The sequence below is a fragment of the Chanodichthys erythropterus genome, chromosome 16, assembly GCF_024489055.1.
Source record: "Chanodichthys erythropterus isolate Z2021 chromosome 16, ASM2448905v1, whole genome shotgun sequence".
Taxonomy (NCBI): Eukaryota; Metazoa; Chordata; class Actinopteri; order Cypriniformes; family Xenocyprididae; genus Chanodichthys; species Chanodichthys erythropterus.
Window position 1 is genome coordinate 29,191,902 of NC_090236.1, and position 24,318 is coordinate 29,216,219.

The 24,318-nt window shown below is 36.1% G+C and overlaps 1 protein-coding gene across 2 annotated transcripts; it reads right to left on the reverse strand.

Moving 5' to 3' along the window:
* Positions 1 to 434: 434 nt before the first annotated feature.
* Positions 435 to 24,281, reverse strand: tgs1 (trimethylguanosine synthase 1). 2 transcript variants are annotated; one of them, XM_067363763.1, is made up of 13 exons: positions 23,932 to 24,281; positions 23,461 to 23,525; positions 21,558 to 21,712; positions 19,568 to 20,192; positions 17,295 to 17,433; positions 15,843 to 15,929; positions 15,571 to 15,751; positions 11,507 to 11,858; positions 11,190 to 11,354; positions 3,367 to 3,510; positions 1,859 to 2,077; positions 1,594 to 1,670; positions 435 to 802 (listed from the first exon to the last, which is right to left on the reverse strand). In XM_067363763.1, the coding sequence occupies exons 1-13, from the start codon at positions 24,039 to 24,041 to the stop codon at positions 701 to 703; spliced, it is 2,421 nt and encodes an 806-aa protein (XP_067219864.1). In that variant the 5' UTR covers positions 24,042 to 24,281; the 3' UTR covers positions 435 to 700. The 2 variants fall into 2 exon arrangements, with proteins under 2 accessions (XP_067219864.1, XP_067219866.1); XM_067363765.1 differs by having other exon boundaries at positions 436 to 802; positions 21,558 to 21,709.
* Positions 24,282 to 24,318: the final 37 nt, after the last annotated feature.

The window sequence follows — 24,318 nt, forward strand, 5'->3', positions numbered from 1 at the left end:
ATATTTTTGGAGCATCAAAAAAAAACAACAACAAAAAAAAATTATCGACTTATTTAGTGATGGCCGATTTCAAAACAATGCTTCAGTAAGCATTGGAGCATTAATGAATCAGTGTATTGAATCTGCTGTTCGGAGCGCCAAAGTCACATGATATATTCTCGTTGCTTTATAATATTAATATTGAACCACTGTACTCACATGAACTGATTTAAATATGTTTTATGTACATTAATGGATCTTGAGAGAGGAAATGTCATTGCTCCCTATGAAGTATACCGAAGATTAACAAAGGTCTTACGGGTGTGGAACGGCATGAGGGTAAGTAATAAATCACAGAATTTTCTTTTCTGGGTGAACTAACCCTTTAAGGAGAAAATACTCAGCAATGGTGTTGACGTGAATTTGCACATGGTTTGTCTTAAAGCATATTAAAAACACCACAGACATATAAACAACATTAAAAACTTGATTTTCGTCTTTAAATGAACTTTAATAGGTAAATATCAATGCTGGAAAAAACAAAACTGTTAAAATAAACATTAAACTAGCAGCATCATGAGTACACGTTAGTCTGTAAAATTCATCGTCAATGACTTTACAAAACAGTAAACAGCAGATAACGTGCACAAGTACAATTTAAGTGGAATAAGTAAGTACAGATAACATAAATGACTAAAAGGAAATAAAATGTTTTAAGTTTTTAAATTAAGCTGCCAAAGTATGCAGTAATTGTTTTCAGTTTGTTGTTCAGAAAGTTCTGCTCTACTTCCACCTTCCCACCTGGGCCAGCGAGAGATGCAATCTACACAGAGTGAAAGACAGAAAGAGGGAGGGGTATGAGGAGAAAGAGGAAGAAGACATGAGGCAGAGCAGGTGTGAGCTACCATCACAGGCAGCATGGTCAGTAGTTACCAATATCAACATATTAGTATAGTATCGTCTCACTATCTTGGCTTAGTGAAAATTGTTCTTGAATTCAATCACAAGTCACACTAATACATAGTATTTAACATTACAAGTAGCACAGTGATGGGCAAAAGGTAATGATGTATTCACTTTAGATATTAGTGAAGAAATTTGCTACAGTCAAACACAGAAGACTCCGGAAAGCAGTGTGGTTTCAAAAGGTGCAACCACACTCCACCAGACAGCTAGACCTTTCAGAGAAATCAAAAACCATGATACAGCTGCAACTGACACATAATAGGCACTAAACTAAACCTGGGTATAGTCAACAAACACATTTTGTGAAAATAATTGATTAAATAAGTAAGTTTCATCTGATGGACTTTGGAACCAAGTTTATATTGTACTGCTGGACAGTTATGAGGCACTAACCTGATAACAGGAACTAGAAATCTATAGCAACCATCAGTACTAATAATAAAAATGCTAAAAGGAGTGAACCAAGTGACAAACCAATCAGACTATCTTGACTTTAAGACAAATAGCTATGCTGTTTAACAACCACAAAACAGCAACAAATTGTTAACCACTGTGGCCAATGTGAAGAACAATATAAAATGTGTGTTAAATTAGAGTTAAGTTCATCTATAGGCTAAAGTACATCTACAAGTGAACAATAAACATTACCTGTTCCATGTCCGCATTTCGAGGAAGAAAATAGACAATATTGTCTGAAATCATTTTTGACAACCTGAAAATTTCAAATGTATAGATGGTTAAGGAAGTTTGAACAGGCAGTTTGAAGCATCTTGACCACATACATTAGAAAGTATTTCATTAATGCGAGTGATGTGAAAAAGGACAAATTTGAGCTTTCCACTCCAATAAAAACCTCATTTGAAAGGAAACTGTCGAGATAGAATAAAAGCACAGAGTGAAAGACTGAAAGGATATCCATCAGGAGTCATCATGGTCTTGATGTTGAAGACGTCAGCACTGAGATACTCTGGTCCTCCCCACGGGGGACTGAGGAAAACCATGTCTGCTCGCAGGCTTGGAGCCAACTGCAGGAAGTCTCCCTGCAGGAACTCTATCCGGTGCGCCACACCGTACACTTCTGCGTTGTGCTGTGCCAGAGCCAGGCGTATGGGGTCGATGTCAATGGCGATCACTGAACGGCAGAGGGAGAAAAACAATATTTCGCTTACAAAAACATCAAAGTATTAGAGTCGGTAGCTGTTTCCATTCACCTATTTTGGGATATCGCATAAAAAAAAATGCTGAGTGGAAACAGCAAGATGTGCATAAATTTTAATAATGTGCATGAATTGGCACTCAATTGAGGCGGAGACATTTTTTATCCAATAAGAAGGCATGCACATAAACGAAGATGGAAACATTATACCGAATAAATTCCTTGATGCGCAAAAAAAAAAAAAAAAAAAAAAAAAAAACTTGCGCTACTTTGTGGATGTGATTGGATAACTAGACTAACCAGTGGACCAATTACATCTCAAATAATGGTTTGATCATTCTGAAATGCCTTAGTCTGTCATCAGAATGATTTGGTTTCATTCCCTGAGAAGCGACTCAAACAATTGCGTTCCCAAACACCAGGAATCCGAACGCAAAATAACATGACAGTGTTTATTGCATTTAGTCTGTGTGCTCTGAGGTGAACGTCATTTATAATGAAGTAAAAAAAAGAACCACATTGGCTTCCCCGCAACTTCCATTTTTATTACAGATATTTTGCGGCAGATTCCCAGGAAGTGGTGATTTTGTTCTCTTAAACACCTGAGATGGAAACCCAAATGTTTAATGCGATATTTCATAGCAAATAATTTAATTTGCAACACTGGATGGAAACATAACCCTAACCCAAGTAAAAAGTAATAACATATTTTTTAGTGTACAATCATCAAAAAAACAATAACCATAATTTTCCCACAAAAATATATAGCTGCACAACATTTCTTCTTATTGTTTTCAACATTGATAATAATAAATGTTTCTTGAGCTGCGAATCAGCATATTAGAATAACTTCTGAAAGATCATGTGACACTGAAGACTGGAGTAATAATGCTGAAACTTCAGCTTTGATCAGAGTAATAAATTACATTTAAAATTAAAATAGAAAAGTTATTTTTCAATTGTAATAATATTTTGCAATATTACTGATTTTACTGTATTTTTGATCATGAATTACAAAAGATCCTAAATGATCTAAATTCATTTTAATTCAGAATTTAAAAAAAAAAAATTAATGTATTTTTAATAAATTAATAGACTGTGCTCCATAGAAATGTGTTATTTAAACACATTTTTAGACGTCAAAACCATGTTGTATATCTCAAAAAAGATTTTCAGATGGTTTCTCAAGAAAATGGAAACCAATATATGGGTGTTCACATGGTAGGATTTTGCTGACGTGGTGGAAGTATGAAAAGCAACTGTACCTCTTTTCCCAGTGAGGGCAAACTGAATGGCATTGCCACCCACACCACAGAAGGCATCGATAATGAGCTCCGTGCTGAAGCTGTCCTGCGCCCTCAGAGCAATGTGCTCTGCTATCTTCTCAGGAGTCACTGAGAACCAGCCCTCTGTGGACAGAACAGAGTCACATGTTATGCACACCATAATTCAAATGAGAAGGCTTTTATCAGTTCATACAATCTATTTTTTTTTTCTTAAACAATATGACAAGAATACTATTCAAATGATAGTTAAATGCACCTTTTTATTGTAAATGTGTTAGAATTGTTTACCACCAGGGGGAGTCTGTAGCTTTCATTTTCTATTTGAAGAGCTAAAACACGGCTCTGCTTACGTCAAAGACTGTCTCTTCCTCTCTAAATATATAGCTTTTTCCATATTAGGAGGAGCCTCTGTTGTGACAAAAATATCAGCAATCATCCCTATATCATGTGGAGCCAGAAAACCATATATTCTGAAGAGAAGCAGTACAAAACCATATCATATGTTCAAGATAAGACTCCTTCTGTATCTCTAAACAATTCATCATTCTTGCAAACCAGAGCTGTGACACTTCAAAACATAGCATCAGATTCCTGGATCTCATTCTCTGGATCTTCATCATTTTAAGGTGTTGTATTTGGGCTGGGTCCGTGTCTGTGTGTGAGAGAGAGAGCTGAAGCAGAAGCAGTCAGAGAGAGTGGAGTTAAACGGAGCATGTCCTCCGCTGATTCTGTGGAGACCAACACCATCTGCTTTTAGCCTCTACAAACGCATCTCTGTTTTTCCGCCTCTCGTATTTTTCTCTCCGCTGAGAATAGAACACCTGCTAAAGTAACAATCACTGGTCTGGAGCAACCATGTTCAGCACTTCCTGTTTACAGTGTGAGGTCTGGACAGCGCGCAGCACCAAGAGCCCATCAAGTACAGGTGCTCTCGAGTAAAGAGAACTCACTTTTAAGTGGTACCTTAATTTTTCATAAGCTCACAAAAAAGACAAAAACGTATAGAAAGGACATTGTAAACACAATCCCCGACTTCACAGACAAGACTTAAGCCTAGTCCCAGACTAAGATGCATGTTTGAGCTGTTTGAAACTGAAAGCAACTTATAATATGTCAATGTTTTGTCTCAAGATGCACACCAGTAATGTTTTTTTTTTTCTAAAGCTACTTAAATGCCGTAATTGAACTAAGGCCTTATCCTTAATCTAAACCCTGTCTGTGAAAGCAGGCCAATGTGTTTTACTAATAAAATAATACTTGCATTCATTCTATAATTTCCATCTGAAAACATTCAATCATACATTAAACATACCATGCTATATTCATTATTGTTTTGTATTGTTATTGTATTGTTTCTTTCACATATAATTCAAGGTCACAATGAATAATGAAATGTCATAGTTAAGTCTGCTTGCATTTTAATGTTTAATTATCAATATAAAATAATAGCTTAATCAAGTTTATTGCCACTGTCATTTCAAAACGGCCCTTTAAAACACGGTGACAGTAAAATATGTGAAAATTGCTTTTATGGAAATGAAATTTACATAGTATATAGTATATTACTCTGATCTTTGAATATTTCCATGCTTTAAGGGACTTAAATTAAAATAAATGCAATTATTAATTATTCCTGTGATGGCATACAGTATATATTGTAAGTTATGTTACATTTTTGTGGTGTTGTGAAACAAGTATTGTTTTCTCTATCAATTGTGTACACCACAGTTGTGGTGTAAGTGCCAGAATGACATGCCATTAATTTGAATGGGACAATTACAATTAAATGTCTTAAATAATATAAAACAGATTAAAGAACAACTGAGACTAGAATGTTTAAAATCATGGTAATACTTTAGAATAAGGTTTCATTAGTTAACATTAGTTAACCACTTTAGTTAAAGGTGCTCTAAGTGATCCTGGGTGGAGTAACGTCCTGTTGACATTCGAAGTGTTGTCAAACAAAACAGAGGCTAGCTAGACCCTCCCTCCTCCTCCTCCTCCCCCTCCCCTCCGTGCTTCCTGAAAACAGTCATGAAAGCGCATTTAAAATCATTCTTGTCGGTTATTGGCTGGAGCATGTTTATTATGATTCGTGGTCCAGGCTGCACCAGTTTGTTTTTATTGTCGTTTTCGAAGCTTGTGGCGACTACAGAGACCGCGTTTTATTACAGTGTGTTCAGGGGACAGGCAGCTAGCGGATAGTGAGGAGATGTTTGCTGTATGTGACAAAAAATGTTTTGGCCTAAAAATGCATGACATCGCTTAGAGGACCTTTAACATGAATTAAGAGATATATATATATATATATAGTACAGTCCAAAAGTTTGGAACCACTAAGATTTTTGATGTTTTTAAAAGAAGTTTCATCTGCTCACCAAGGCTACATTTATTTAATTAAAAATACAGTAAAAAACAGTAATATATTACAATTTAAAATAACTGTGTACTATTTAAATATATTTGACAAAGTAATGTATTCCTGTGATGCAAAGCTGAATTTTCAGCATCGTTACTCCAGTCTTCAGTGTCACATGATCCTTCAGAAATCATTCTAATATGCTGATTTGATGCTCAAGAAACATTATTGTTGAAAACAGTTGTGTATTTTTTTTTTTCAGGATTCCTTGATGAATAGAAAGTTCAAAAGAACAGCATTTATCTGAAATACAAAGCTTCTGTAGCATTATACACTACCGTTCAAAAGTTTGGGGTCAGTAAGAATTTTTATTTTTATTTTTTTGAAAAGAAATTAAAGAAATTAATACTTTTATTCAGCAAGGATGCATTAAATCAATCAAAAGTGGCAGTAAAGACATTTATAATGTTACAAAAGATTAGATTTCAGATAAACACTGTTCTTTTCAACTTTCTATTCATCAAATAATCCTGAAAAAAAATATTGTACACAAATATTTTGTACAATTGTACACATTAAATGTTTCTTGAGCAGCAGATCAGCATATTAGAATGATTTCTGAAGGATCATGTGACACTGAAGACTGGAGTAATGATGCTGAAAATTCAGCTTTGCATCACAGGAATAAATTACTTTGTGAAATATATTCAAATAGAAAACAGTTATTTTAAATTGTAATAATATTTCACAATATTACTGTTTTTACTGTATTTCTAATTAAATAAATGTAGTCTTGGTGAGCAGACGAAACTTCTTTTAAAAACATTTAAAATCTTAGTGGATCTTAGTGGTATATATATATATATATATATATATATATATATATATATATATATATATATATATATATATATATATATATATATATACATAAAATACTTCAATACGGCATTTAATAAATAGATCTTTGTTGATTTCAACATTTACTCATACATTATTAAAATCAAAAGTTGTATTTGTTAACATTAGTTAATGCACTGTGAATTAACATGAACAAACAACAAATGACTTTTTATTATCTGAAATTAACAAAGATTAATAAATAATGTAACAAATGTATTGCTCATTGTTATTTCATGTTAGTAAATACATTAACTAATGAGACCTTATTGTAAAATGTCATCAAAAATCAGAAAATGAAAACAACTGACCCCTTTTATTTTAACACACATTCTTGGTTAGATTGTGCACAATTCACCAGAACATGTTATAATGAACAAAATGGGTATTTAATTAAAATGTAGTACCTTTCTCCAGCTCTACACAGACTTTCATTTTTGCCTAGCGTCACCTAAGTCTCAGCTCCATATGGACATTTGTTACATTGCGGAAGTAAAATGGCTTGATAATGGCAGTTTATGTTGACTTGTAATCTGCAATTTTTGCAGCCTGGATGGAGGTGTAGGAGATCACAACTGAGCCCACACTCTTGATCTACCCCTCTTTCTCCCTCTCCTCCGTCCTATCAGGCAGTGCTGAAGGAAAAGTGGCTCACTATGGCTATGGGCTACTGCCTCTGTTGACATGAATAAGTGAATAGAAACGATGCTCTGATCTCGCTTTCAAACAGAATTCCAGATGCTTAGTGAAAGAGTTATGATTCAAAAGTGAGAAGCCTATAAAAACACATTAGTCATGGTACTTTGGAGAATTCTACGAGAAATCTGCCGTCTGTGAGGAGAGATTTTCTAATCCCAAATAACGGGACCTTTCATGGTACCAGAAGGAAAACCGTTTGACTTGTGGTGCTGATGTTAAAAGGCATATTTCCCAAGATCAGCCCTATTAAAAACTAAATCCTGGCAATACTATGGTTATTGCACCATAAAATTTAACAACGAAACTGACTTACTTCACAGGAAGCAGATCTTATAACATAAAAATACATTTAATACTTTAGCAATACTTTAGTAAAGGTCGTCACCATGATCCTACGATGCAGGTGGTTCCAAGGCATTGCTAAATAATACAATGCTATATATACACTAAAACCCTGCAAAAGATATCAAAGCTTTAGAGAATTACAATACAATATTAATTAATTCAGAAGCGTTTTTTTGTCTTATTGCACAGGCAGATTTTTTTTAAAGTGTATAAACAACAAAGTGTTTTTTTGTTTTTTTTTTGCCAATTCAGTAAGACAAATTGATAACATTTTACAATAAGGTTCCATTAGAGGGTTAGTTCACCCAAAAATGAAAATTCTGTCATTTACAACTCACCCTCATCCCGTTCCACACCCGTAAGACCTTCGTTAATCTTCAAAACACAAATTAAGACATTTTAGTTGAAATCCAATGGCTCTGTGAGGCCTTCATAGGGAGCAATGACATTTCCTTTCTAAAGATCCATAAAGGTACTAAAAACATATTTAAATCAGTTCATGTGAGTACAGTGGTTCAATATTAATATTATTAAGCGACAAGACTATTTTTGGTGCGCCAAAAAAACAATTTTAGTGATGGCCGATTTCAAAACACTGCTTCAGGAAGCATCGGAGCATAAATGAATCAGTGTATCGAATCTGCTGTTCAGAGCGCCAAAGTCACATGATTTCAGCCGTTGGCAGTTTGACATGTGATCTGAATTATGATTCGACACACTGATTCATTATGCTCCAAAGCTTCATGAAGCAGTGTTTTGAAATAGGCCATCACTTTATAAGTTGTTATTTTGTTTTTTTTGGCGCTCCAAAAATATTCTCGTCGCTTTATAATATTAATATTGAACCACTGTAATCACATGAACTGATTTAAATATGTTTTTAGTACATTATTGGATCTTGAGAGAGGAAATGTCATTGCTCCCTATGAAGGCCTCACGGAGCCATCGGATTTCAACTAAAATATCTTAATTTGTGTTCCAAAGATGAACAAAGGGTCTGGAACGACACAAGGGTGAATAATTATTGACAGAAATTTCATTTTTTGGGTGAACTTACTCTTTAACAAACAATGAGCAATACATTTGTTACAGTACTTAATTGTTGTTAACATTAATAAAAATACAAGTGTTCGTTGTTAGCTTATGTTAGCTCAGAATCATTAATGTTAACAAATACAAGTGTGGATTTTAATCATGTATTAATAAAGGTTGAGACTAACATTAACTGAGATTAATAAATGCTTTAGAAATATTTTTCATTGTTAGTTCATGTTATCTAATGTGGTTAACTACTAATGTTAACAAATGAAACCTTATTGCAAAAGTGTTACTGACAAATCACACTTATATTAAAGTCTTCATATCCTATGTAGTGTTGCTTCGAGTAAATTTAAGTAAATAAATTCAAGAAGAATATTTATAACCTCATTAAGAAATCTTTTTTTTTGCTGTGTAATGAATTAAAGCCTGAAAACGATAACTGTAACAATAACTATATTAGCGTCCACATCACGCACAATAACATTCTGTGCATTATAAGCGTGCGCTGCAGTTTTGTTGCCTGCCACGTTAAATGCTCAAGCTATAGCCTACAAATAATAAAAAGACCAAATAAGAACTCTAAGGCAGTTCTAATGAGTACAAAGGAACAAATAACAATTAAATTCCTTACATAAAACAAAATTAGACAGGCAAAAAGCGATTAACAAGCAGGTTTATGCGTAGTTTATTATACTGTGTCCATTAAGAGAGTGACCCACTTTGGCAGTAGAGAAGAGAACACAGGTAAAGCACCAGAGCTAAAGGTTGTTCTCCTCTGAGGCTGAGCACTCTATTTGTGCAAAGAGTAGCGTGGGGAAAGAAAAGAGTGTTCTCCCGAGCGCTCTAAAAGCTGCCTGCTGTCTTGCTCTCACTTGCTCCCGCTCACTCGCTCGCTGTCTCCCTCCCTTTTTCTCTATTCTGACGCAGGAGGTATGAGGGGCTCCGTGTATAGCGTCAGCACACACACTGCAGACAGAGCCAGCTCAGTCCGTCTGCACACACCTACATCTGCTAGAACCTCACAAATACACACAATTCAACACTGACACCCTAGTTCTTAATGTGCCCCTCTATTTGTTATTTAAATTCACAGCTCTTACTGCGAATGATTCATTGCTGCATGTCCAGAACAAAAAAACTCCTTGCCCTCCTTTTCCTTGCCACTCCTAAACATCACATTTTCTAGTAAAATAGTTTGTAATTGATGCTGACCTCAAGAATTAGGGCTGGTTGATAGATTGATTATTCATAATACATTTGTAATTATCTTTTTCAAGTTTTCTGAAAAATCGATCGATTTTAGTAAGTTGATTTGCTTGCATCATCATTCAGAAATGTTTGCGGAAAACTCTACGTGGCATTTTTTAAATCTATTAATATGTTTAGCTAAAAACATATGCTCATAAGTACTCTGCTGCTTATTTTATGTATTTATTTATATGCTCTATATTTCTATGCATTACTTTAATGGTACATATAAATTAAATAATTTAAAAAAAAACTTAAATTTTAACTGCATAACGTATTTAATCTATTTGGTTACAATGGCTATTTTTTTAAATATTATGGATATAAAACATCAAAGACTGAAAATGCTGGCATTTTTAGTTTAATAGTTTAATCTTTGCAATTTTTCACAATTTATAACTTAAAGGGTTAGTTCATGCAAAAATGAAAATTTACCATAATTTACTTACTCTCAAGCGATCATAGATATATATGACTATCTTCTTTCAGATGAACATAATCAGAGTTATATTAAAAAATATTCTGGCTCTTCCAAGCTATATAATGAGTGAATAGTAACTGAGATTTTGAAGCCCAAAAAAGCATATTCATCCATCATAAAAGTAATCCATGCGGCTCCAGGGGGTTAATAAAGCCCTTCAGAAGCGAAGCGATGGGTTTTGTAAGAAAAATATCCATATTTATAACTTTATAGACTTCTAATTCGTGACCAGTGTTTTGTTTTGCTCTATCCTCTGCGCTTCCGTGTTCACTCTTCTGCCAGAATTGACTTGTACGGAAGCCAGTGATTCTAATTTATGAAGTTATAAATATGGATATTTTTCCTTACAAAAATGCATCACTTCGCTTCAGAAGGCCTTTATTAACCGACTGGAGATGTAGGGATTACTTTTATGATGGATGGATGTGCTTTTTTTGGCTTCAAAATCTCAGCTACTATTCATTCCCATTATAAAGCTTGGAAGAGCCAGAACATTTTTTAATATAGCTTTGATTGTGTTTGACTGAAAGAAGAACGTAATATACACCTAGGATGGCTTGAGTGTGAGTAAATTCATTTTTGGGTGAACTAACACTTTAATGCCCCTGATGCTGTGCAATGATTTGTAATTTGTCGCTTTAGATAACATAGTTTGCTAAATGAATGTAAATAAATGAAACAAATTCATGATTTGCCTAAAATAAAGATGGTGGCTTTGTGCTGACTCACCATGGTCAAGTTTGATGCCCTCATCGAACCTGGAAAACAGACGGTAGCGCTGGGCCCAGTACTTGGCCAGCTCAGGTTCTGCTGCAATCTCAGGTGGCATCTCCACATCTTTTCTTCTTTTCCTGTTCTTTCTCTTGTTCTTTTTAAAGGCTTGCACACTCTCAGCTGGGAAAGGAAACAGTGTGATTATATCAAATTGCCAGTGAACACTAAATGAGAAGCCTAACTGTGTTAATGGTTGGCTTGTATGTTATTTGGAGCACAGACAGCGATTATCTCATTTGTATCAGCACTTTGTATCAGAGCACATTGCTGACCTCCCTCAGCATCCTCTGGAGCATCTGGGAGCAAAAAGTCAGGGATGTCTATGGGCTGCAGCTCTCCTCTGGGATCCGAATCGTCGTCCTGTCTTTCTTCTGGCTCTGTGAAGACACACTGAATGTTCTGCTGATGTTCCTCACTTTTTTCACACCTTTTGTTGAGCTGAGGAGTCTTCTCATACTTTTTTTCATCTCTCTCATTATTTGCTTCTTCCTCATCCTCCTTTTGTGTATGTAGACTGCCCTCTTCCGCTCTCTCACATGGCCCAATCCGAGCTTCAGGCATGGAGGCTGGGGTCAACTCCTCAGAGACAGCATCAGTCTGAATCTGCTGCAGGAAACTCTGGACCTGTGAGGGTATGAGTGAATGTTGAGCTTTTATAGGAAGAAACAAACCCAAATACTGCACACCACAGTCTAATCACTAGTTGTATGGCACTACTTTCTGTAACATGCTTTTGAACAATATTTATTATTAAAAGAGCTAATTCAAACAGAAAAGTTAATCTTATATTCTAATGTTGGGAAAAATATACACTGTCAAAATATTATAAATACACTACTGTCCAAAAACTTGGCGTCGTTAAGATTTTTTTTTTTTAATTAGTCTTTTATTATATTAAATATATATTACAATTTAAAATAACTATTTTCTATTTTAATACATTTTTTTTAATACATTATTTTTATTTGCTGTAATGACAAAGCATCATTACTCCAGTCCTCAGTGTCATATGATATATATATACATACAGTCCAGTCCAGTCCAAAAGTTTGAAACCACTAAGATTTTTAGTAAAAAACAGTAATATTGTGAAATATTACAACTTTAAATAACTGTGTACTATTTAAATATATTTGACAAAGTAATTTATTCCTATGATGCAAAGCTGAATTTTCAGCATTGTTACTCCAGTCTTCAGTGTCACATGATTCTTCAGAAATCATTCTAATATGCTGATTTGCTGCTCAATAAACATTTATGATTATTTTCAATGTTGAAAACAGTTGTGTACTTTTTTTTTCAGGATTCCTTGATGAATAGAAAGTTCAAAAGAACAGCATTTATCTGAAATACAAAGCTTCTGTAGCATTATACACTACCGTTCAAAAGTTTGGGGTCAGTAAGAAGTTTTATTTTTATTTTTTTGAAAAGAAATTAAAGAAATGAATACTTTTATTCAGCAAGGATGCATTAAATCAATCAAAAGTGGCAGTAAAGACATTTATAATGTTACAAAAGATTAGATTTCAGATAAACACTGTTCTTTTGAACTTTCTATTCATCAAATAATCCTGAAAAAAAAATATTGTACACAAATATTTTGTACAATTGTACACATTAAATGTTTCTTGAGCAGCAGATATAGAATGATTTCTGAAGGATCATGTGACACTGAAGACTGGAGTAATGATGCTGAAAATTCAGCTTTACCAACACAAGAATAAATTACTTTGTGAAATATATTCAAATAGAAAAGTTATTTTAAATTGTAATAATATTTCACAAAATTACTGTTTTTACTGTATTTTTAATTAAATAAATGTAGCCTTGGTGAGCAGACGAAACTTCTTTTAAAAACATTAAACATCTTAGTGGTTTCAAACTTTTGGACTGTATACATATATATATATATATATATATACACACACACACACACACACATTTGGTAGTGTATATTTCAGGAACAGGGTCCCTCACAAAGGGATCATCATATTTGGGGTCCTTGAAATTTATTTCTTTATTTTACTGCTTTTATCTTCACCAAAAGCTTTTTTCATCAAATTAGCTTAAAATAAAACAGACAGACAAAGAAGATTGTTACATTACAATAAAAACTACATAATTCAATCTGATGGGTCCTTGGAATCAAAAAGTCAAAAACTGCAGGACTCAATGTGCTCAAAGGAAGCCCCAACAAAGTCTTGTTTAGGCATCCAGCCTGAAAAGATACTGGTGATAATGTCTGTTGCAGTAAAGTTTTCGTCCTCCACCAAATCAATTTGTGCTACAGAGAAATCAATTCTAGAGCACTGCAGTAAATTGGTCTTATCTGTTTACTGGCTAAAATCCAGTGGGGTGGGGGGGAATCCACCTTGAAAAAGTCCATCTACAAGATGACTAGATGCACTGGGTTGAAAACAACAATTCATCTCTTTTCTTCTTGAATATTCAACATGCCAGTGACCAAGTCTGAATCTGTCCTGTGTGTGTTTGACAGCTGGGAACGTGTGTGTTTGTGTCAAGGGTGAGACTGGAGGTTAGAGCGGTCTGTCTGTGTGACGGGAGCTGACAGCGTGCAGTAAGCAGGTGCTGCGTGACAGCGCTCTGATGGGATGGGGTGTGGGTAGATGAAGCAGCTCTGTGCAGACTGCATAAAGTGTCAGCCTCACTGCTTCTGGCTCTTTGCCCACTCTCTACCACATTGTTCTCTCATACACACAAACACACACACGTTTGTTTTTGTGAATTGTGTTCAAACCGTATTTTCTATCGCCCTACACCAATCCTACCCCTAAACCTACCCATCACAGGAAACTGTGTCCATTTTTACTTTCTCAAAAAAACTCATTCTGTATGATTTATATGCCTTCTGAAAAATGGGGACATGGGGTAATGTCCTCATAAGTCACCCTCTCCTTGTAATACCTATGTCATACCCACGTCATTATACAAATATATGTCCTGGCACACATACACACAACTCTGAACAATTTACACTGTACTTCACTGATCCATAGTAAGGCGACCAGAATGATACATCCTACATGTAATCCCACAAAATCCATGTGTCAATAAAACCTCAGGGAACAACACAAACATACGCATTGCATTGTTCAGTTAAAGTACCGCAGTTGCAGACAACTGGGTGCCTAGTAGTATAGAGGATCTTAAGCATGAAGGACTACAAACTGCATAATAAAAAATTGAGACCTTTATCCTCCAGAACAGTCTCTAAAAAGCATATCTGACAGGGATATCTAAATTATCAGTACTTCCAAAACAACAGCAACAACTGGTACTGGTAATATTGGTAGTACCAAGTTCTTTACAGTTCAAAAGTTTGGGGTCAGAAAGACTTTTTTGAAGTAAATTAATATTTTATTCAGCAAGAATGCATTAAATTGATCATGAAGTGACTGTAAAGACATTTTATAATATTAGAAAAGATTTCTATTTCAAATAAATGCTGTTCTTTTAACGTTTCAAGCTGAACCATTTTCAACACTAGTGATAATAAGAAATGTTCAGCATATTAGAATGATTTCTAAAGGATCATGTGACACCTTAGACTAAAAAAGCAGTTATTTTAAAATGCAGTATTTCACAATATTACAGTTTTTACTTTATTTTTGGTCAGAAATTCAGCCTTGTCGAGCATAAGAAACTTTTCAAAAACCTTAACAAAAACATCACCGACACCAAACTTTTAAACAGTAGCGTATCCTCCCCTCCTCACCCGAAAAAAAGAATGACCTGTTTCTGCGAGGTATTAATGTAAACAGTCACTTTGTTTTATGTTAATGTAAATAAGTTAAACATTCAATTATCACCTTTGTCCATAAGCCTAGCATTCTTTGTTCGCACTCAGTGAGAAATAATGAAGGCTAAATGCCAATGTTTTCATTTTTGTTCATAGTTATAAATATACTTAACTTTTATAATTAAAAAAATATTGTTTATTAGAATACTGCATCCCAAGAGCTATTAAATCTAATCTTCTCGCTCCAGCCCTGACATCCAAAATGGTCTTTTGCTGACCTGATGTAGTTGTCTTTGGGCAAAATACGCCAAAACAAAAGCAAGATTAGACAAAACATTTAAGGACTAGTTCAACCAAAAATGAAAATTCTACCATTTTTCACCTTAACCTTCATATTTGAACTCTGTGATAACACTGAAACAACATAACTAAATTACATTTTTAGAGCTTGATTTCTCTTGGACAGGTCACTATATGCTTTTGTTCAGAGTGAACATTCCTCAAAACTCCTAACTAAATGTTTGGGTGAATTATGTCTTTAAAAATGAAATTTACATGCAGCAAAAATCGACTCACTTTTTGAAGGGTTTTGCTGATCTTTGGCTTTGTGGATTGTGGTCCATCATCAGTAAAAAAGATGTGCTTGTTGATCTTGCAGGCTGCTTTTTTTCTTTCCTCATGGGGCTTTCTGTTCTCCTCACTCCTCCTGCCTGAGTATGGACCCTGGCCTGTTTTCAGCTTCACAATGCTGTCAAACCTGCCAAGACAAAAAGCATTTGGATGTTAACGGAGCCTCTGATTATTTTCAAAGCAGTAAAGCTGTGTCTAGCCTCTGTCTGGGGTCTTACTTGGGCTGCGGACCACGTTTCAGGCCAAGAGCATCCCACGCCTCCTCAACCGGCACCTCCGCAAGCTCCTCGGCATCCAGCTCATGACTGTCAGCAGAGCAGCAAAAGTATTTAAAGTCACTACAATCAATTTAATGCATCCATGCTGAATAAAAGTATTAATTTCTTTCAAAAAATGTTTACTGAGCAGTAGTGCATATTTAAATAATGACTTTAAAAAGACCTGGAATATAGCAGATGGGTTGCATGGACCACAATTACATTAAAGGTGCCCTAGATTAAAAAATGTACAATGAATTTACCTCGGCATAGTTAAATAACAAGAGTTCAGTACATGGAAATGACATACAGTGAGTCTCAAACTCCATTGTTTCCTCCTTCTTATATAAATCTCATTTGTTTAAAAGACCTCCGAAGAACAGGCGAATCTCAACATAACACAGACTGTTACGTAACAGTCAATTAATATGTACGCCCCCAATATTTGCATATACCAGCTCATGTTCCCAACATTATGAAAGGAATTACACAAGGGCAGCCAGTATTAACTTCTGGATGTGCACAGCTGAATCAACAGACTAGGTAAGCAAGCCAGAACAACAGGGAAAAATGACAGATGGAGCAATAATAACTGATCCATGATAACATGATATTTTTAGTGATATTTGTAAATTGTCTTTCTAAATGTTTCGTTAGCATGTTGCTAATGTACTGTTAAATGTGGTTAAAGTTACCATTGTTTCTTACTGTATTCACGGAGACAAGAGCCGTCACTTTTTTCATTTTAAACACTTGCAGTCTGTATAATGCATAAACACAACTTCATTCTTTATAAATCTCTCCAACAGTGTAGCATTAGCCGTTAACCACGGAGCATAGCCTCAAATTCATTCAGAATCAAATGTAAACATCCAAATAAATACTATACTCACATAATCCGACGCATGCATGACGAACACTTTATAAAGATCCATTTGAGGGTTATATTAGCTGTGTAAGCTTTGTTTATGCACTGTTCAAGGCAAGCGTGAGCTCTGTGGGTGTGGAGCACGAGAATTAAAGGGCCAGTAGCCCTGAATCGGCTCATTTATAATGATGCACCAAAATAGGCAGTTAAAAGAATTAATTAAAAAAAAAATCTATGGGGTATTTTGAGCTGAAACTTCACGGACACATTCAGGGAACACCTTAGACTTATATTACATCTTTTTAAAAAAGGTTCTAGGGCACCTTTAATTTTTTTGCAGTTTGACAGCCCCTGGTCACTATGAACTGCCATTGTACTGTGTAACAATTATGCAAAAAATTTATCATTTTGTGTTCCATAGAAAAAAATAAAAACAGATTTAGAATGAAATCAGTGAATAAAATATGCATAAAATATAAACCATAAACATGAAATATATCAATCTGATACAACACAATGTACTGAAAAACAGATTGGCAGCTTACGCTCTCTTCACTTTAGCTCGTCTGTTCTCTGGAGGTTCATCATCATCATCATCGCTCTGATCCTCATGGTTAGATCTGTTCTTTATGGGTTGTCCACTCTGATTATTCAAAGGCGCAGAGGTCTGTTTCATGTTGCCATCTGAAATCACACACTTTCAGTTTACTATTAATAATAGCGACGTTATCATTTTAAATTATGTCTGACTCTTATACTGCCTGATGTATACAGTATAAGAGCGGTTCCAGCGGTACAAAAAAGGGTGCTGTTTAGATGGCATCAGTCATGGCCCGCCAATCAGGATGACAAGAGCCATTTTTAGAGCGACCGCGAGTGGATTGTGATCAATTTGTGCTCTCTTTCACATGTACCGGCATTAAAAATTCATAGGCCAAAGTCACATGCTCCTTTCATTCAACAGCTGACATCTTTTGATATGACGCATTAAACATTCAGACAGAGCCAAGCTTAGGCTGCAAAAAAAGACCTCTGGGGAAAACGATCTGCCTCTTACACATGGGCCACTGTCAGAGAACAGAATTGCGGCTTGATATTGTGGAGATACCGACTTTGCAATGATGCCATTATGATTACAGGTGGCTCCATCAAAGCATACTGAGTCGGCTAACTCAAAAAAAAAAAAAAAAAAGAGTTAAAGTCAACATGACACCAAAATTGACTTCTTTTTTACTTGCCTAATACATGCTTCCTGTTTTTATTTTACTGAAATGACTTTTCTTTTCAGCTGACATCACAGATCCCTTTTACTTTTGCAACCCTGTTATTTTTTTTTTACCCATGAAAAACAACAACAACAAAAAAAAACATGATCAACTTCTTACTTTGTGATCCTCTACAGGGCTTATAAAAAGTGCTGTCCAACTTGGATTTTTATATTTTCCTGTTACAGCATGAAACCAAAATGCAGGTTTGCTATTTCATCCTCTCATCAACGCAAACGATACTTTAAAAATGTTCTTTAAAATATGCACAAATGCATGATTAAGTCTTTCTTTCTTCAGTCAATGTCTTTCTTTCTTAAATTTTTGAGGAAAACATTCCAGGATTTTTCTCCATATAGTGGACTTCAACAGTTACCAATAGGTTGAAGGTCCAAATTGCAGTTTCAATGCATCTTTAAAGGGCTCTACACAATACCAGCCGAGGAATAATGGCCTTATCTAGTGAAACGATCTGTCATTTTCTAATTTTTTTTTTTTATTTATGTTTTTACAAATTTATATACTTTTTAGCCACAAACGCTCGTCTTGCACTAGCTCTGCGATGCGCCATGCATTATGTAATCCCGTTGGAAAGGTCACACAGAAGTACAGAAGTAGGCGGAAGTACCGCGGTAGGGCGAAAAACTCCATCTCATTTTTCTCCTCCAACTTCAAAATCGTCCGACATCGTTGTTTTACCTTTTTTTTTTTGTAAAGCCCGTTTGACTTACTGTGCGTTCTGACCGCCGCCAGCGAGAGCTTCAAAATTCGCTCTGGCTGCCCTGCTAACAACACTGTACTGTGAGTCAGACTGCCACCGGCGGCAGTGTCAAGGCAACTGGCAACGAATCAGAATAGTGGAGTGAATTATCAGGAAATTGTAATTCTAAAGTGAACTAATCCTTTAAGTGACAAAGATACTTAAAGGGACATTTCACCTAAAAATTTAAATTCTGTCATTTTATGTATTTAATTCCAAACCTGTATGACTTTCTTTCTATTGTGGAACATAAAAGAAGATATTCTGAGAAATGTCTTAGCATTTCTTTTTTGTCCATTCAAAAGAAGTCAATGGTCACCAAAACTATTTGTTTACCAACATTGTTCAAAATATCTTCTGTGTTCCCCTGAAGAAATAAAGTCATACAGGTTTGGAACAACATAAGGGTGAATTCATGACAGAACCTTCATTTTTGAGTGAATTATCCATTTATTTTGATGGTAATTTAAGTGTGTCAATGCTAGGGGTGGTTAATAACCATTCAATTACTCTCTGTTGTTTATTTATAATAAGTTTAAAAATATGTCTGAACATTATTTACATTCTGAAAGGCAGAAATTGAAATGAACACACACAATGGGCTCATGCTGTAACATGCAGTGACAGAATAAATCTTAACTTATATTACATCTGCACTAGATTCAAAATGCTGAAAGTAGGTCATGGAGCAGGAAGGTGTTGACATATTTGGGTTTAGCATCACTGCGGGAACACCACAGTCCCCATAGCTAATAAACAAAGGCATCTTAAACGAAGAAATACATGCACTAACCAGATGTGTCAGTGCAGCCACTACGTGACGATGACCTTTTGCGGTTTCCACCATCACAGGGCTCATCAGCGCAGTTACAGACCAAAGACTGCCGGTCGCCATCAACGCTGTCAACTTCCTCAGTCAATAAGCTCAGGCTGCTTATGAGATGTGTAACGCTGACTGCATTTGCTTTCGATCCTTCTTCCGTCTGATTCTTGAGTGCCTCTATTTCTCCTTGGCTGCCCTGATATTCCTCAGAAGCAGCGGTTGTGCTATGGGAATCATCCACCGTCCAGCCTTGGGCGGCCCAATAGTGAAACTGTTCCCAGTAGTACTGGTATGTTTGTTGGCAGTGCTCGTCCCAGTCTACCTCTGAACGGGAACAGTCCTGCGCCATATTGCTGGAATTTTCAGGGTCTTTCTCCATCCAGCTTTGCCACAGCAGACCCTCCCCGTGCTGCTGCCAGTATCTCAGCCAGGCCTCCTCTGACATGGGACATGTCTGTTCGGCAGAGGTCTCAGCGATGTCACTCACAGCACACTGCTGGTTCTGCTCAGAGTCCTCGTCTGTGTCTGCATAATCTGGGGGGGTTTCCAAATGCTTGATGGTTCTTTTGTTCTTCAGCCTCGCTAAAACATGGCCCTTAAAGATGAGAAAAAAAGCATTCGTTTTGGGCCACAGCCAAGTAATTTTCTAAAGTAAATGGGGTAAAACTTCACAGCAACATTCATTAATAACAATTTACAAAAAAAGAGCGAGAAACGAGAAGCTTCACTGCACAGGATAATCCAAGGACTCACAGGCCCCCTTCACATCTGGCCATTAACTTGCCCTTTACATGCATATATTAAAAGCCAGGTGTAAATGTACATGAGGCACATTGTGATCAGACAACTGAACTACATTTGATGAATGTGTAAATGCTAATGCTTTTTTTTTTTTGTTATTTGCAAATGCAATCCAGTTCAAGAACATCTAGACACTATTTGAGTTCAAAATGCACGTTAATACCAGGTGTATCAGGGCCCACACAAAGATAAAGGCTACATACAGTCATTAATGATCGAGGTGGAAATGCACAATGTTAAGAATCAAGGATAATACAATTTTTAATGTATTTTAAAATGTAATTTACTCCTGTGATGGCGGAGCTGAATTTTCAGCAGTCATTACTCCAGTTTTCAATGTCATATGACCTCCAGAAATCATTCTAATATGCTGATTTGGTGCTTCAGAAACATTTCTTTTTATTATTATAAATGTTGTAATTTTTTTTTTTTTTTTTTTTGTGGAAACCATGATACATTTTTCTATTTCAAATAAATACTGTTCACCTAACTTTCTATTCATCAAAGAATCATGGGAAAAAATGTTTCCACAAAAATATTAGCAGCAAAAAAATTACCATTATTTATAATTGAGCAGCAATAATAAATTATAATAATTAAAAAAACAAGTCAGCATATTAGAATGATTCTGATGGATCATGTGACACTAAAGACTGGAGTAATGATGCTGAAAATTCAGCTCTGCCATCAGAGGAATAAATGACATTTTAAAAAATTGCAGAAATCAGTTATTTTAAATTGTAATAATATTTCACAATATTAATTTTGTACTGTATTTGTGATCAAATAATTGTAGTCTTGGTGAGCATAAGAGACTTATATTACTCGTATGATAAATCTTATTTACTCCATACTTTTGACTTGTAGTGTGTATATAAATATCTAATGTCCACAGTAGAATGTCCCAGTTGTGGTTCAAATATGTGCTCAAGAGCACCCTCTGTGTGGCTGACAGGCACGCTCAATGCAGACACTAGTGTGGACATCAGTCTACTACCTAATCAGTACCCCATTATGATTTCAATGTATGGAGGAGTACAGGAGCTGGGGGGTTTGAGACAAGGCTTTTAAAATAATTATTAAAATAAGCAACGTTCCCATAAATGGACAGCCATGAAGTCCAATAACTTCAAGGTCATCATGCATCCATCAGACATACAGTTCTCCTCTGTTCTGATGAACTGGCAAACTCCACAGGAAGCCCCAAACTGGCCATAAGCATGGTCTCTTCATCAACTTCCTCCTCCTCTTCCTCATCCACGGAACAGTTAGGATCCTCCAAAAGCTCTTCCCTATCATTAGCTTCAACATCTACTGAAAAAACCCAAAAACAAATGTAATTACTTGAGCATTATAAGCTACATACTGACCATAACATGGTACAGGTGAAAATCGTGAAAAAGGCTAAATCAGTGGTTCTTCAAAGAGAACAACAGTTGCTCAGGGAGTGCATTAAAATAAGAAATATCTTGGTTTTTAAATTGTTTTAGCTTGTTTTGTATAATTTTAAATAATTTTAAAGGGATAGTTCACCCAAAAATGAAAATTTGATGTTTATCTGCTCACCCCCAGGGCATCCAAGATGTAGGTGACTTTGTTTCTTCAGTAGAACACAAATGATGATTTTTAACTTCAACCGTTGCGGTCTGTCAGTCGTATAATGCGTGTCAATGGGAATTCCATCTATAAGAATAAAAAAAACATGCACAGACAAATCCAAATTAAACCCTGCGGCTCGTGACGACACATTGATGTCCTAAGGCACAAAACGATCGGTTTGTGCGAGAAGCTCAACAGTATTTATATCATTTTTTACCTCTAATACACCACTATGTCCAACTGCCTTGAGCATCCGGTTGGTCAGGTCTGAATGCACTCTGATGCCGGAGGTGATCGCTCACACTCATTGACATATGCACGCAAGAGATCACTTCCGTCATCAGAGCGTGTGTTCAGACCTCACTAACCACATGCTCAAGGCAGTAAGACATAGTGGCGTATTAGAGGTAAAAAATTTAATAAATACGGTTCGGTTTCTCACACAAACCGATCGTTTCGTGTCTTATGCTGCGTTCACACCAAACGCACCTGGGGCGTCTGATTAACGTGTTAAGTCAGTGTAAACGCGTGTCTAGACGTCCTGCGGCGCGAATCAAGCATCTAGCGCGGCGCGAATCGCCCGTTGACCGAACTTTGGCGAAAATGTGCGGCGAGTTAACCAATCAGGGACTCTGCTTTGGTAGTAACGTGTTTATGACGTGATCAACGGTGGAGACCAGAACAAAGATAATAGTCACTGTGTGTGGCCATCCTGAGCTCTATGATGTGTCATTATATTTTTATCGAGACAGGAATAAAAAGGAACTTGCCTGGAAGAGGATAAGCGAAGAAATCGGACAATCTGGTTAGTTGTAAAACGCTTTGCATGATTTTAGCCATTGATACTAGCCCACCTGCTAGCTAGCAAAAACCGGCCAGCATAACCATAACCGCATTGCCGCTACTGTTTTCCAACTGACAAGATGATGTGTTTATTCAGAGGATCTGTGCAGAAAGAGATGGAAGCCCCTCCCATGACGCGAATTCACGTCTGAACACACTTTGTTTAGATGCGCGAATAGAGCAAATTTGACGCGTGCCTGACTTCAAAATGTTCAAGCGTCCAACTAGACGCGTCTGACGCGAATATGACGCCCCAGATGCGTTCGGTGTGAACGCAGCATAAGGACATCAATGCGTCGTCACAAGCCACAGGGTTTAATTTGGATTTGTCTGTGCATGTTTTTTTGCCTCTTATAGATGGTGTTCCCACTAACATGTATTATACGACTGACAGACTGCAACGATTGGAGTTAAAAATCATCATTTGTGTTCTACTGAAGAAACAAAGTCACCGACATCTTGGATGGTAAGCCGATAAACATCACATTTTCATTTTGGGTGAAACTTCCCCCTTGGAAGTTTGTTGAGATGCTACCTGCTTGAGAACCATTGTCAGACAGTCATTACGCAAGTGGTCATAATAGTCTTCATATATAATCAGAAATGAACAGAAACTGTACCTTGAGATTGATTGTCAGTCTGACTCAGAATGGCTTTAAAATCTGACCGATACAATTCTCGATCACTGTGGATGAAAATAAGAGAAAATGTGTTTTCACATTAGTAAAAAGGCAACATCTAATGGCAACCTAGTGGTCATTGTGACACAGTGAGTGTTTATGTCGCTATCGGTTTGTTTTACTTCAGAAGTATGTAAACACAAGTAAATATGAAGCAGTTCAAGTTTCAGTTGTTGTCCTACTATGCAGTCCTGCTGAAAAACTATTCAGCCTTTGTGGGTCTTAACTGGTCTACCAGTCTAGCCTGTTCTGTTGTCTCATTTTTAGGCACTTTTCTGCTGCTCAGGCCAGTTAAGACCAGCTAACCAAGTACTTTTCAGGATGTGCATTAAAATCTAACTTTCTGAACGTACTTAAATTAACTGCACACACACACTATATGAGCTGACCTAATTCAACATAAATACATACTTGACATAAGCTCTGGAGCACAAGCAATGTATTGTCATCTCTCTTTCTTCGCCCTGATAGAAGATGATATCAGCTAGAGGAACAACATTCCGCTCGCGGTAATCAATCATGACAGACGCATGAGTGACACCTGTCAACAGGATCTATCCGAGATTTCCCTACAAACCTGCCTATAAGACGTCTTATAATCTTTTAATCGCTTTTTAGACAGACATTACAAATAAAAACGACAGCGAGAAGCTATATATATATATATATGTAACAGTTACTAACGGATTAAAACGAAGAAGATTAAAATGACAACAATAACGATTTAATTTTATGCACACGTTTAAGACTCGTTGTGCGAATTTCCCCCCTCGTGTTTTGGAAATTGCCCGTCAAGTT

Bases quoted from the DNA above. Each gene is read 5' to 3' on its own strand.
- tgs1 (XM_067363763.1), bottom strand. From the start codon at position 24,041: ATGATTGATTACCGCGAGCGGAATGTTGTTCCTCTAGCTGATATCATC. The intron at 20,193-21,557 runs GTATGTCTGATG...CTCATCTTTAAG, and splicing joins CATCAGAACAGAGGAGAACT to GGCCATGTTTTAGCGAGGCT. The intron at 11,355-11,506 runs GTCAGCAATGTG...TTCCTTTCCCAG, and splicing joins TCCAGAGGATGCTGAGGGAG to CTGAGAGTGTGCAAGCCTTT.